We start from the raw sequence: 14,751 nt of genomic DNA on the forward strand, positions 1-14,751 counted from the left end.
TGCCGTTGTGGTGGTCTGCAACTCCCAAAATCCCCAGCCGGGATGGACACTGGCGGGCCATCACGTCTGGAGGGCTCCAAGTTAGGGGTTAGAGAGATCCATTCACAATCGGTACGAGCAACACCACTGTAGGTGAACCAATTTCACTAGTGTGACTTGTGGGCACCGCTTGGAAGTGTGCATACGCAACAGCCCAAAATGCGTACGAAAAGCCACTGGGAGGCATCTAGGAGGCGGGGACCAGCCACTTAGATGACACACAAGCTTCCTGCATTCAGCACATTGCTGACTGCAAACAATTACTGTGGGTATCTTAACCTCCACGTCTTTTTAGGTTTCTAGTCCTTATGGTTCTAGGGCCATGCTGCGTGAAATCTTGGAAGTGAATGTGAGTTTGGGAGCAATGGGGGAAGGTGGATAAACTGGTTTTGAAGTGTGGGATCTTGGAACTCAGCTGCTCCAACCACAGAACCTGGGTTACACCAGCAACAATATTTTTAATAAATGGATTGATTTCTATAAGGTCCAATAGCTGCAGCTCTCTGGCAATCTGGAATTCCTCCCCATTGCTCTTTGATGCACAGAGTATACAGCTCTCGGGAGGATGCAGAGTTTTTCTGGGCCACTGCTAGGTCAGACGGCCCCTGCACTTCCCCTTTCCTCCTCCCGCTCCCCGGTTCCGAGAACAAGCTTGCCCCTATTCAGGTGGGCAGAACGGGTGGAGCAGCAGCCACTAGGTGGTGCCATGAGGCTGTGGGCCCAGCTGCCTCGCTGGCACCCCGTCCCACCCACCCCTCCACCCACCCCTCCACCGTGGCAAGAGAGGCCGGGCTGCTTTGCGGCTGCGGATGAGCTAATCTATTGGCGAGCTAATCTGTTGGCCGGGGCAGCCAGAGACCATGAGCCCTCCCCAGCTCTCTTCCAGCCCTCTGACTTCCTGCCTTTCACAGCTTCACCAGCTGGGTGCGGTCTCCAACAGCTGCAGCAACGCTAGGAGGGACGGCTACCGCCCCCCCCCCCCCCCCAGAGACGGGCGAGCAGGGCGGAAGGGAACTGGGGAAGGTGGTGGGGGAGGGATTCTGGCTCAGTCTGGGGTAGATTCTCTGGCAAGGCAGCAGAACTAGAGTGGAAAAAACAAAGGATCCCAAAAAGGTGGGGTGGGGAAGGATGGTGATACTGCAACATGCTTTCACGCGCTGCAGGAGCAAGTCCCCCTCTTTACCTAAGCCGGTATACATATTTGCTCGGAAGCAAGTCGATTGCGATTGATGCACTAACTTCCAAGCAAGCGAACAAGCATGCAGCGAGTGCAGGCCCCTCTCCGTGGGCCCTGCACTGTGCAAACAAGAGAGTGCAGCAAAGACACGGTGGTTGGACCCGCTCCCGTGCCGAAAAGCAAGGCGTCCTGCGCTTGCCACAATTCCAGGCCCTCCCCTGGGGTGACTCTCTTCTCGTCCTGTCAGTCATTCAAGGCCTTGTGTGTTTTGCACACTGATACATTCTTAAGGCCTCACCAAAAAAAGCTGAATGCTGCAAGCTCGAGATAATGCAAATTACCGACAAAATGATTAATAGCAAAGCTCTTCTGACTGTAACATTCATTGGTGCAAAAGATGTGAAGTTTATCCCCTGTCAAATTAGAACATGCGCTTTCTCCCTCACCGCTGATGGAGATTCTTACCCAGTTCGAATTGTACATGTGATGGAACAGGGACCCTCAGGTGCTGCAGAAAAGATCAGAGACAATGCTTAGATGCAGGCGAAACTCTGCCCTAGGACGAAATGTTCACAGAGGACAAGCCACAACCATCAGCCACAAGAGGAAAGCTGCTTGCGCAGGCGCCGTCTTAACACACGTCCCCCACTTCCGATGCTGGCACACCCGCAGAGCAGCCGGAGCGCATCAGGCACGCACCAGGAGGGTTCCAACAGCCGTGACCCCCAAGCCAGTCCTAAATCAGAGGCAGCTATGCAGATCCACGTCAACAAACCAGTTCGAGCAATTGTTGCTCTTCCGGGAGCAGGTCTTTTGTCAAGTGAATAGCGATTTTTAGCCAACCAGGCTGGTGCGTTCCAGAGGGGGAAAGGAGGCGGCTGGGGCCAAGAGGCTCCGGGACAGCTCACTGGCCCTCCCCACCTCCCCCTTTCCCAGGAGAACAGCCTGCATGGTCCTTTCTGCAAGAGGGAGAGGAGGTGTCTCTCCAAAGAGGGGAAAAGTCCTACAATTCCCAGCATGCCCCAGCGAGCCGTGCTGGCCGGGGCCGGTTGGGCAATGCGCCTCTTTTTCTGCTTCTACCAGTGCAGGATTAGCACCTCCAAAAATGAACATGGGAAAGATGCCCGGAAGCAGACTGATCCCTCTGCTCCAGGAGTGGCAAAGCAGTTCGGGTTGGGGATGGCGCCAAGACGGCCCCCAGAGCTTCACTCACTCCAGCTTTGTCCAGAAACGTGTGGCAGAACTCCACAAACTGCTTCTTCGCCTCCTTGGGTCCAAGGTGAGACAGAATGAGGTCCACGTGTAGGTAACAGAGCTGCAAGAAGAGAAGGCAGCTGAGAGAGGCACCGAACAGAAAGGATGGAAAGGCAGGTTCCTTTCCTGCTGATTTCCCCCACATCCTGAGTCACACTTCACAACTAGGGGGCGGAGGACTTCAGCTATTGGGTGGCATACAAATTAAAGCAGCAGCAACAACAACAACACAAAAACTGGGGCCTGAGTTTGTTTTTGCTCTCTCCCTTGGCATCCCTTTTTGAGTCAATTAATTTCAAGCTTTCCAAACCAAGTATTTGTGGAGTGCTTCATAAACGATAAACAACATTAAGCAGTAAACTGAATGGGCTTATGAGCTTCTTCCTTCCCCACTCCTCCTTTGTTTAGTCGGGAATCAGTGGGGAAGGAGCTGGCCTTTTCTACTCTTTGTACAGCAATGACAATATTATTAAATGCTTAATAAATAATAATGCATCTCACTGCCCAGAGGACTGAAAGACCAGCCCAGCTTGCAGTTTTCCCTAAGTTAAAGGAGCTACTTAAAGCATGCTTTCCCAACCTGGCACCCAGCCAATGTGCTGAACTACAGGTCTCAAAATGCACAGCCCCAGGGTGTAGAAAGACACCCAGGGGCTTATGGTAAAGCTGAAAATTCAGAGAAAGTGCTTGGAACATTCATGGGGTCTCTTGGCTACATGTTTACTTCCATAAGTATTTTTCACAGCCACACAATGACCTGGTTTACAACAGGACAACCCAGAGTGTGGTTTGTGCGTGGGTTGTTGCTGAACTGTGTTGTGTGAACCCAGTGGCACTAACAATGGTTTGTTAATGACAAACAACCCACAGTTCACATCCCTGCCACCAACCACAGATTCTCTCATAAGCTTAAGGAACTGTTGTGAGGTGTCAGCTCACAGTATAAATGACCCACACTTCAGCAGGCCATAAAACTGCGGTTTTGTGAGCCGCCCTGAGGCTTTATTGTGATGGGGCGGCATAGAAATGTTTTAAATAAATAAATAAATAAATAAATAAATAAATAAATAAATAAATAAATAAATAAATGAAACTAAATCTTTTTATTGCTACTTATCTGCAAGATTCACAACGCTACAGATAAACTCTACTGCAATGATCTTGACAAGTCAGTTGCTACCTCCTTAGTGACATCCCACAGGGAACCCACGTGGGATTAGCTTTCCCTGTCCCACCTCTTCCCCCTGAGGTGGGACAAAGCTTCCTTCTGTTCCAGTCGGCGTAAGCTGCATCTGAGAGTCGGGCGAGTCAAATCTATCCCGCCTCTTGCGTCTCCTGTATCTTGTTCAGGAGACTCAGCGTCGGGAGGAAGGGGGGCATCCTGCCCACACTCTTCAGGGGCAGAACGTGGGCCCTCGTGGCCAGACTGAGGCGCGGCTGTTTGCCCAAGGGGTAAAGGGTCAGGATGAGGGACGGCTCTCTATCCAGCTACTCCCAAGTCAGGTTGTGCAAGGGTCGCCTGGTTACAGGGCCTCAGGTAGAAGCCCACCTGTTCTGATGTCTGATTCTCTGTTTGGGCGTTTGACTCTTCCTTGTGAGGTGCCGCCTTTGTTGAGGCGTCAGGCACGACAGGAACCATGGTTTGTTAGTGTGCCTGGATTCACACAGCAGAACAATCCCCGATTCAACAGCAAACCATGCTCTGGCTGGCTGTATTGTGGAAACCCAGCCAACGCGAGTGGCCTATTAACAGGAATGCCTCTAGTCAACACTGAAAGCTGGGAGAGAACTCCCCGAGGCACTTGCTGTAAGGGAGCATTGAGTCCCCTGAAAGCTAAAACTGGGCAACCCAGAGAAAGGAGCACACTGAACATGCAGGGTTGTGCATAAACAACATCCACATTACAGCACATGAAGCATCTGTTAAATAGAAGTTAACCTTTTGCACCGATGCAGCTCAAGGAGGCAGACTCAAGCTCAACTTAGCTCGCACTTCCAACAGCTCAGAGGGAGATGTTCACACACAAAAGCCCCTGTACTTCAGGGCTGACAGCGCCAGGCAGCTGGCAGTACGATGCAAGGGCACTAACAAAACATGGATGCAAGAACGCCCCCCGCTCACCAAGGGGCTGGAGTCAAATTGCAGCACCACATGCTGGACGAACACCATCAGGTAGGCAGGATGGGTGGTCAGGAGCTTCAGGTTCTGGAACAAGCAGCTTTGAGCATCTGGGTTCTGCATCAGAGAAAAGAAAGCCAAGCGGGAAGATCAAGGTCATTTAGCTTCTTGGCTACCCCTGCCCACCCTTTGGGACTTGTCCCGGCTCCTTCCATCTCACACCCAGGGCCCTATTCCCTCCTGATGTTGCCACTCTTCTTCCTGCATCCCATAATGCTCCTGCAGATTCCCACTTACAGGCTCAATATCATTCTCAAAGTCTTCATCTTCTGCTCCGATGATTGCCATGGCTGACCCACCTCGGGCACTGGGTGCTGGGCTCTGGCAAGGAAGACAGGAAATTCCACCTTATTCCACCAAAGAGTCCACAGCTTTGGGTCTCCACTGCTCCCTCCCCCGCCCCACAAGTCTTCACACATCACAGGGGCCCAAACCTCTCTGCATCTTTTCCCTTCTTTTCCCAACCCTATTTTACTTCCTCATTTGTCATGCAGGAAGCCTAATTCAGCCTCCTGCCCCCCACAAACTGGCACCCCCTGGAAGTGTTGGACTACAACTCCCATCAGTGGTCATGCTGCAGTCCATGTTACCTGGAGGCTGGGGCAAAGTGCAGATGGCTCTCTCGAAGGCAGCCTTCCCCAACCTGGCATCTCCTACATTTGTTGGACTACAGCTCCTATCATCCCCTGCCACCAGGGGCAAATGGTTCAGGCTGCTGAGAGTTCCAGCCCAAAGCCCTGAAGGCTCCAGGTTCAGGAAGAGCTGCTCAGAGGCCTGGACAGTCCTCTTGCCTATGGCCCTTTTTCTCCCTCGCATTTCTCCACTGCCTTCCACCCATCCCGTCCCTCAGTTACTCACTCCATTGTACGCCTCTTCCAGCTCCATTCTGCCCCCGTGGGGGCAACCGCAGCCACCAAGTCAAGCGGCCCCACCGCTCAGGATCTGCATAGATCTTTGTGTGACACAGAAAAGAAAAATCCGTGGCTGAGATTGGGAGAATATAAAATCCACGGCTTCTTTGCAGCGCCAGATCGGGGCCGAGGGGGTGAGCCGCCTCTCCTAAAGGGGTGCAGGGCAAATAGACCAAACTTGCTTCTACTCAGGGTGAGCGATCGGCAGCAGGCAGCCCCAGGAATCAAACCCGCTCCCTGAAGGGTGCACTTAGGTCGAATGCGAGGAGGCGGCATGTGTGTTAGTATGTACACACGCACGCATGTGCGCATGCAACTGGGGGATTTGTGAGCAGCTGGTATGTGTGCGCAAGCTGGGGTCTTGCGTCCAGCCCGGCTTGTCCTCATCATGTTTTCAAGGTGGCAGTTCAGTAAAATACATCACAGACTTCCATTTAATCTTGTCTCAGGTGGCGAACCTGTATCTGGATTGCTCCACACCATAGTTCAGGGGATGGCCAGGGAGGGGGAACTGACATAATGCATTGGGACCCCACCTCAAAAAGAAATAGAAGAAAGCTGCAACATTCTCCCATTCACCTCATTTTCTACATGGAATGGTTCACCGGGTCAATCACCCCCCCCCCCATGGTCTGAAATGGAACAGCCCAGATAAGGGTTATACCCTCAAACCAAAGATGTGCGGGGGGGGGGGGGGTCGTCCCTGTGGAAAGGACAAAGGCAGGCAAAAGGAGAGGGGTGGACAACTTGCCGGCTTCCAGATTTCGGGCCTGCTACTCCTATCAGCCCTAGCCAGCTAGGCAACACTGAGGGATGATGGGAGATGTAGGCCAAAATATGGCCTACAGGCCTACAGGCTCGTATATATTTTGTGGTCCTCTAAAGTAAGAGTCCAGACAAGGCAGATAAGAATATGGGAGATAGGCTGGTACCTGTGTGTGGAACAGGAATTGCAGGAGGAGGCTGCAGACAGAGGAGTATTCAAGCTACCAAGAGCATCCTCCCATCACCGCCCCCCCCCCAATTACTCAGAAATTCCTGCGCTAGGTGGAGGTAGAGCGAGGCATGAATACCAGCTCTGTCACCTACAAAGAGGCCTCAGAGTACGATGCCAGCAGGAGGGGAAACTCCACACCCCGCAGACAGACTGACTCATAAAGGGCATCGTTCCAAGGGGCTGGCACTAGGACATGGAATTGCTGGGAGAAAAATATGGGTCAAAAACACCCCATTGCAACATCCCGCAGACACTTTCCTCTCCACCACACACAGGCTGAAACCCCAGAAAAAGGGAGACTTGAGTTATCCGACTATTAAGATTTAGTTCCAAACGCCATCAGCATGGCACTCATTTGCTATCAAGCAGCATGCAACCCAATGTGGGAAACTGAAGTTTGGGGTAATCTGGGGTTAGTGCCTGGGCTTCCAGTTGTGGCAGAATGCTGAAAATAACAGTTCATTCGGTATTTTGCACTTTGGAACTTCCTGAAGAGCAAAGGGAAATGGATTAAAATTCACATAAAACAAGTGAGATCAGCTTGTGAAGCCCCTTAAAGACATGTCTGGCCCAGGATCATAAAAATCCCCTCACTCAAACCCCTTGAACAAGGGGGAACTGCCCACACAAAAAGCTCAAATAGATTTTAGGTCATAAATGGCTAAGAAAAGAGACCCAGAGAAGAAGGACAGTAAACTTTGAGGACTAGTAGCTTCAGAGCAGTGATTGACATAACTGTTTGGTGAACATCAGTTTCAATTTAGTTTAACTAACAGAGACTCTGGTGTTTGAATAGCTGCCTCTCCAAAGCAGAAGTTCAACAGGGACTCCTCTCCCATCATGGTGTCTGCCGGACGCAAAAAAAAACCACAAGGGCATTGAATTTTGGTCTGTGGCACAGCAACTAGAAACACGCAAGTTCGGAGGAAATATGATAATAGTGCTGAGAAGAGTGAGAGAGGAGTGCAGCAACTCTCCAGATGCACCAGGCTATGAACCTGTTTGTGCTGTCTGGGGGGGGGGGGGGGAGTTGTAACTCAAAATGTGAAGGACGCCATAATGGAAAGGCTGAGAAATGGATTACGGCCTTTAGGTTCCAAAGATTAGTACCATTTTAGTGGGAAACTGTGGTGAAATATCTATCTATATATACAGATGTAAAACACAAACGAATTCATTAAAAAAGAGGAACCACAGAGCAGAAATATCTAGCGTAGACGGAAACCAGCCGTGTGGTGCTCTCAGATAGGGCTGAGTTGATATAGAAAGAAAACGGCTGAAAACCTCAACGAAAGCACTCGCACTTCAATAAAAATGGCTGCCAATCGCAGTGCGGCAGATATGCGAACAAGAAGTTGGAGGTGATTGTGTAAGAGCAGCAAAATTATAATTAAAAAAATTTCACTAATTCCATTTTTCCCTTCAAAGTACTTTAATTTGTTCATAATAGCTTAAGAGGGAGGTGCATCTGGGGGGTATTGTCTGCATGTATGTTTGCATGAAAAAGTGTTTTGCATTATCTACAACATTGTATTTTTAAGGCTTTACTCCTTATGTACTGCCCAATTTGGGGAATATCAAAATGTCATAAATGAAATGAAAAAAAAAAATCTGCTCCACCATAAAATATGCTGGGCCCCTGTCGTGCCTGACGCCTCAACAGAAGCAGCACCTTACGAGGAAGAGTCAAACGCCCAAACAGAGAATCAGACATCAGAACAGGCGGGCTTCTACCTGAGGCCCTGTAACCAGGCGACCCTTCCACAACCTGACTTGGGAGTAGCTGGACAGAGAGCCGTCCCTCATCCTGACCCTTTACCCCTTGGGCAAACAGCCGCGCCTCAGTCTGGCCACGAGGGCCCACGTTCTGCCCCTGAAGAGTGTGGGCAGGATGCCCCCCTTCCTCCCGACGCTGAGTCTCCTGAACAAGATACAGGAGACGCACGAGGCGGGATAGATTTGACTCGCCCGACTCTCAGATGCAGCTTACGCCGATTGGAACAGAAGGAAGCTTTGTCCCACCTCAGGGGGCAAAGGTGGGACAGGGAAAGCAGGGAAACAAGCAAAAACAGAGCGAGCAAACAATACAAAAACTCACAAAAACAAAATAAAAAGATATAAAGCCAAACAAAAAAAATACGAAGGGAAACAAAAGTGGGTCGTTTCAGCCCCGCCCCTCATAGGAAGAGGAGGAAAATGGGTGACTCACCTGCACACTGAAACAAGATTGTCGAGAGCAGAAACAGCACACACACGTGCAGGAAAGCGACGTGGCACTGCTTACAAGATGAACTCTCAACTGAAGAGGGAAGCGGCACCATGAGCGAGACGGGTGAGCTCCAGCCCTTGACCCCACGCTTCTGCCTGCTACCCACTTCGCACCTTCTTCCAGCCACTGCAAGGCCAGGAATACGGGCAGGAAAGGTGACCACAACAGCCCTACCACCAGCCCTGTCTTCCCGTTTTCCTTGGCGGCCTTCCCAACAACGGGGCCGGGGGCTGGAAAAGCCCTGCACTGGGACACCTGCATTCCTTTGCTGGCGCTGCCCCTTTCCTTATTATTCCTATTCAGAGGCCAGCTTTTGTCACAGACAGGTTCCAAAACAAAAGAAGCAACCAACGATTTCCTGACACAGGAAAGGATGCAAGTGCAGCCACCACACACACACACACGCACACCCCGCTGCAGAGACACATACTTTCTCAAGAGGCTGCATCACCTTTGGGAGGGAAGCCAACTTTCACAGGTTTCTGCAGCAACCACCTCCTAAGAAGGGCCCTGCGGCACCAGACTGCATCTCTCTGCAGTACCTGTCCATCTGCTTCTGATGGTGGACAGCCAGAGGCCTCTGGAAAGAGCGAAGGGCAACTGCCACGGAGCCCAAACCCCGAGGACTGCCAAGCCCTGCCATCAATGGATTTAGTTCTGCCTTCCCCAGCCCGACACCTCTGGACCCAGTAAACTCCGGGTCCCATCTGGACAGCCCATGATCGGGAATCCTGGGACTTACAGTCTGGAAAGCAACATGCCGGGGGCGACCACATTCGTTGCCTTGCCTTCACTTACCCCAACAGCTCTTGTCCTCGGGCTGCACCAGCCAACTCATCTTGCAGGGAGAAGGTTCATTTTCTTTCCCAGCTCAAAGCTCTAATGATGGCCTTCCCAGGCCCAAAATGCAGCCTCTCCTCCCCCTCCGTCATCTTTCTCTTCCTTATGGGAATTGTGGGAACGAGCACGTCTTCTCCTGCCCCCTTGGCGTCTCCCTGAGATTCCTCTTCCAGATGTTTATTTAAGGAAAGAGGGAGGGGGAAAGGGCACGGAGGGCTGCGGGACCCTATCAGAGTGAGGAATCTTGTATGCATTAAAGAGTGTGGGGGGGGGGGGGAGGTGTCCACAGCCTTCCAGCTCCCCTTGTCCGAAACATGTCTCCGGCACGTTGCCTGCATGCCGGCATGTCTGTCCTGGATGGGCTTCCCTGTCCCATTCCTTCCCACCATCAGGAGCAAATGGAGGTCAGTGCAGTAGAAAATAAAAGGCAGCTTGAAGCGAATCTGAATGTTTGGACGATAACACAACCCAACCAACTGCCCAGGAACCTCCACCAACATCACCCTGTGTTCTGTTTATTTATTCATTGGATTTATATCCTGCCCCATTAGCCAGTCACTACTCTCTGCCCTTTTCATCTTCACCATTCCATGACAGTTTATTATCTTTAAAATCTCCTTTTCTTGAAAGAGGACATCGAGGCAGGAGAATCAGTATACTGGGATCATAAGGAGCCCCATAACGACTACTCATTACTACTAGTAACACTTTTCACGTGCTGTTCCCAAGTCAAAAGCAACATACCTCTGAATACCAGTTACAGGCAGGCAAATAAAAGCACATCTGGGTTCATATCCTGCTTTTGGGCTTCCCAGGGACACCTGCCTGGCTGCTCTGGGACATCTTAGGTTATGCCCTTACTAAGAATCACCTTTCCCTTGTCTGCAAATACTTCACTCTGCTCTGGCTTGTGCTGCTGCCTGAAATATTGCGGGACTTACAGTACCATTAACCTTGTGGAACACCCTTCCTAGAAAGACCCACCTGTCTTGAGCACTGATCATTTTTAGATAAGAAACAAAAGCCTGGCTTTTTCAGAAGGCCTTTGAAGTAGATTGTTTTGTTTGCATTGGGTTTGCAGTGGTTATTGCTTTGTCTGGCTTATTTTGCAGTTTGATGCATTGTGCTTTTATTACTTCGATATTGCTTTTTGCATGGAGTTATGGCATTATTGGTTAAAGCCACTCTGCTTGCTTGCTTAAAAAAAGAAAACAGCCCAATATCAGTACAGTAAACAATAAGGAAGAAATGACTCTGGGGTCACTTCTTTTGGTCTTCCAAGCAGGTGGAGGCCACGTGAAACACCAGCCATGTTGCTTTCCAGCTCCTTCAGCCTGAGAGGTGCATCTCTCGCCATGCTGAGCGTCAGCTTTAGAGGCCAACACAGCTAGAAGCATTCACAATACAAGCTGCCAGGGACAGGTTGAGAGTCAACACACAAAGCAATTTCCTGATGCAAGCACAGGGCCACGTGATCGGTTCCCATTTGACCTGGCTACTTGTTCATGCTTTCCTTTCGCATCCTGTTCAACCGTCAAAACCTACAAAGAAACCCAAGAGGTGCTACATGAAAAACATACCGATACTTGGAGGGAAGCAGGTTGGGGACGGTACCTTTTAGGAGCTGCCTTAGGCAACTAACCTAAGCTTGTCGCACAGAAAAAGAAATCTGGAATACCAGCACTGGCCACCTAGCATGAGTGGAGGAGAATGACGAGTCGTAGGATATTTTTCTAAACATGTATGGGATTGCACCCTAATGCAGATAAGAGGGTTGGTTTTGCTTCTAATTATTCTTTATTGTTAATTTTAACAAATTTGAGCATCAGCACGGTTAACTGATAAGGGTGAGGGACCAGGACTCAGGCAGTCTGGGATCTGGGATCTTCTGGAAACCTCCCTGAGGCCTGACCCCTTTCCCCCAACCACACAGCCCCTGGCATTCACTCTGCAGCTGACCTCACAGGCTCAAGATGCTCCCTCGGCTCCCTGGCCATGGAGCCAATTGGGTGACTTTGGGCCAGTCACAGAGACTGGTTGTTGTTGAGGGAATAAGCTGCTAGCAGGAGAATTATGTAAGCTGCTTTGAGTTCATTGTAAGGGAAAAGTGGGATATAAATCTCATAAATATGTACATACAAGCCAAGCCAAGCCATGCATTCTTAACTGCTGGGGTTAACTACAGCAAAAATAGATTTTAGCTCTCCACTTTAGTGAAGTCCTCAAGTGGCCTTGTTCAACCTCCTGTGCAGGTGTATGATTGTCACTCCTTTTTATGGGAAACAAATAAAGCAACTATACATAGAAAGTATTATTGTGGTAAAGGCAAATCTGTCCTTCAGATGAATTTTTTTGGGGGGGAGTGGATGCAATGGGTATACACAAGTACACCACATTCTTTCTCTGCCTCTCACACCCCACACAGCAGGTTCAAGCAAAGAGAAGCCCTTCCTTCCAACACACACACCCCTTCAGAAGGCATTTTAGCAGAAAATAGAAACAGCTTATTATTTTAATGATTGCTTTGGGGACCCTTTTCCCGATGCATGCAGCTTCTGCCTCTTCTCACAGAGCACAGCCTAATCAGACAGTTGAGGAACTGGTTGTAGGTGGATTATTTGTACTATATTTTACTCTGCAAGGGGAAACAGGTTCACACACACTGCCTTTGATCCACGCAAGTCAATCAAACTGCAGCGCTCCTTCAATGGGGGCACGGAGGAGGAGAGGAAGCGGAGGGAGGCTGCACATGCCAGGCCTCCCTGGAGCTTCTGGAAACCTCCCTGAGGCCTGACCCCTTCCCCCAACCGCACAGCCCCTGGCATGCACGCTGCAGCTGACCTCACAGGCTCAAGATGCTCCCTCGGCTCCCTGGGCAGGAAAAATGTCTGGCATGCAAAAGCTGGCCGAGGGCTGGCGGGCAGGGAGAGGTGGGGACGGCTGCAGCTGGAGAGAAAGACGGGCCTTGCGAAGGGCAGCAGTTTCCACATCAGACTCAGGTAAGGTAGGCAGTCGCTTTTCTGCCCTGGCACAGGACAACCTCACAGGAGTTCAGAGGTACCATATTTCAGGCTCTGTCACTTCAAACGGCTTCTTGATTTTTCCCGTTCCTAGTTTCGGGTCATGGGAAGCAGAGACTGGAGTAAGACAGAACACCTGTGCTCAGAAATTGTGTAGTGTGGTTCAGTGCAGCCTCATTTAACCAGGTGCCTTTCAGAAGTGTTGGACTACAACACCCAGCTGTGCTGGTGTGGGCTGATAGGAGCTGTAGTCCACACATCTGGAAGGTGCCCAGTTGGGGAAAGGATGGCATGATAGATTCCAGGCATGGATATGAACAGCAGAGCAATGCTGATTCGATTCTGAATTTCGTTTCGATTCAGTGGGAGAGAATGAAGTACTGCAAAAAGTAAGGATTTTTATATGTATATATACATTTCATGCATTAAAGAGGAAAAAACAGTTCCGCCTACCTCCTAGAATGCTGCTCAACCAACACTCCTGCTTTCCCTGTTTACTTCCAGCCTGTGGTAGACAAAAGAGCAAGATTAGGTGGTGTCTTGTGGCTCCTTGCAGCCTTCGACAGTCAGGGATGCCGTGAATTATAGCCCATCAACAACTACAGCCTCACAGGTTAGACTCACACACTGACTCTACCCTATTTCACAAAAGCCAGTTGTATGGCCCCACCAGGATGAAGATACAGGCACCATGTTTTCCCTTTTAAAAACACAAACAGATCATCTTTCTTCTACACACCTAGATCCATTTCTGAAGCAAATATTCAATAAAATCCAGCAATCACATGAATGTCCCATAAGCCAAGCACCAGTTCTGGCCTAAAAGGATGTCTCGAAAAGCCCTTTTCCAGACTCCAGGCATGTTGATCTCCATTGTAAAACCTTTTAATTAAGCAGCCACCAGGTACCGCATTCCACAGATCATTCTTCCGCCACCCACATCCCTCACCTCCAACCCTCTGCTTCCTAGAACAACACAGGCTTGTGAAATAATTAGTTTGTAAACAGGGATGGGGCGGTTCTGGCCCCTTTTAGCCTTAGCTAAATGCAAATTTTATTGAACTGCACCGGCAGATCACAGAAAAGTTAATCACTGTTGCCACGCAACAATGCCTTTAATTCTCCAGCCTCTTTTCCATCTCTTCCAAACCTAGAACCCACCCTTCCTGCTTTTCTTTCTTTTTTTAAAGAGGCAAAGCCGTCAAACGTGGCTCCCTCGACCGCTTCTTTTTCAGTTTGCTCCTTTGTTAGGGAAGTAAACAGTGCCCGCATATGTGCTCCCCACCCCCAAAAGCCGAGATCGGCGAGGTCGGCCCCAGCTCCGCGTCCAAGCCCAGTCCCGGAGTAACGCAGAAGAGCGACCACACGTCTTGCGGCACCTTCGAGATGAACGAAAGCGAGCTGGGACCGGCGCCCCCACATAAGCTTTCCCCAGCCGGGCACCCACGAACGCCGAGCCACAGCTCCCCTCCCTCCGCAACGCTGGATTTTGGGGGCGCGGGGTCGACGGTTGCTCGGAGCGGAAGCAGCGCCCCAGGCGTGCGCTCGGAGGCGCCCCGTTGCCCGCGCATCCGGGGCCAAAGCAAACCTCGCCCCGCGCCCCACAAGCAGCACCCAGGCGACAGCGCCCAGCCGGCAGCGAGCGCGGTTTGGCGAAGGCGGCGCGTCACCTACTCGGGAGTAAGCTGCTGAACTGCGGCCAGACGGGGCTTACTCCCGAGTAAACCTCTGCAGGGCAGAGCTGCGAAGCGCTTCCAGTCCCAAAGCAGGGCTTTTTTCCCCCTTTTTTTCGGCGGGGGGGGGAGCGGCCGACGCCGCGCGCCGCGCTGCGTGCAAACAATGCCCGGCGCTGCCGGCCGCCCGAGGCAGGGCACGTCCCTCTCCGCGCCGCGGGATCCCGCGGGCGCCGGTTGGGGGGCAGCGCGGCGCTGCTCTCACCTGGATCGACCTTGCGCTGGGCTCCCACCTCCGACGCAGGGCCCCGGGACGCCGCTGGCGGGGGTTTCCTGTTGCAGGCAGAGGGCGGCTCCGGGCGGGGGGGCAGGAAGCCGACTGCATTTTCCGG

The 14,751-nt window shown here is 51.2% G+C and overlaps 1 protein-coding gene across 5 annotated transcripts in view; it reads right to left on the reverse strand.

The window, feature by feature from the left end:
• The window catches only part of ARHGEF1 (Rho guanine nucleotide exchange factor 1), a 42,119-nt gene extending 27,379 nt beyond the window's left edge, over positions 1–14,740 (reverse strand). For 3 of the 5 annotated variants that reach the window (XM_044434885.1, XM_044434883.1, XM_044434881.1), the window contains exons 1-7: positions 14,625–14,740; positions 13,140–13,191; positions 5,508–5,601; positions 4,887–4,970; positions 4,593–4,706; positions 2,430–2,531; positions 1,682–1,724 (exon numbers count right to left, since the gene is read on the reverse strand). In XM_044434885.1, coding sequence (XP_044290820.1) covers positions 1,682–1,724; positions 2,430–2,531; positions 4,593–4,706; positions 4,887–4,970; positions 5,508–5,534 — 370 coding nt within the window. In that variant the 5' untranslated portion in view covers positions 5,535–5,601; positions 13,140–13,191; positions 14,625–14,740. Of the gene's footprint in view, positions 1–1,681; positions 1,725–2,429; positions 2,532–4,592; positions 4,707–4,886; positions 4,971–5,507; positions 5,602–12,507; positions 12,804–13,139; positions 13,192–14,624 lie in introns of all 5 variants that reach the window. The other 2 variants (XM_044434882.1, XM_044434884.1) reach the window with 2 other exon arrangements.
• Between the last annotated feature and the right edge of the window lie 11 nt (positions 14,741–14,751).

This window comes from Varanus komodoensis, unplaced genomic scaffold, assembly GCF_004798865.1.
Source record: "Varanus komodoensis strain SLA01 unplaced genomic scaffold, ASM479886v1 scaffold29_1, whole genome shotgun sequence".
Taxonomy (NCBI): domain Eukaryota; kingdom Metazoa; phylum Chordata; class Lepidosauria; order Squamata; family Varanidae; genus Varanus; species Varanus komodoensis.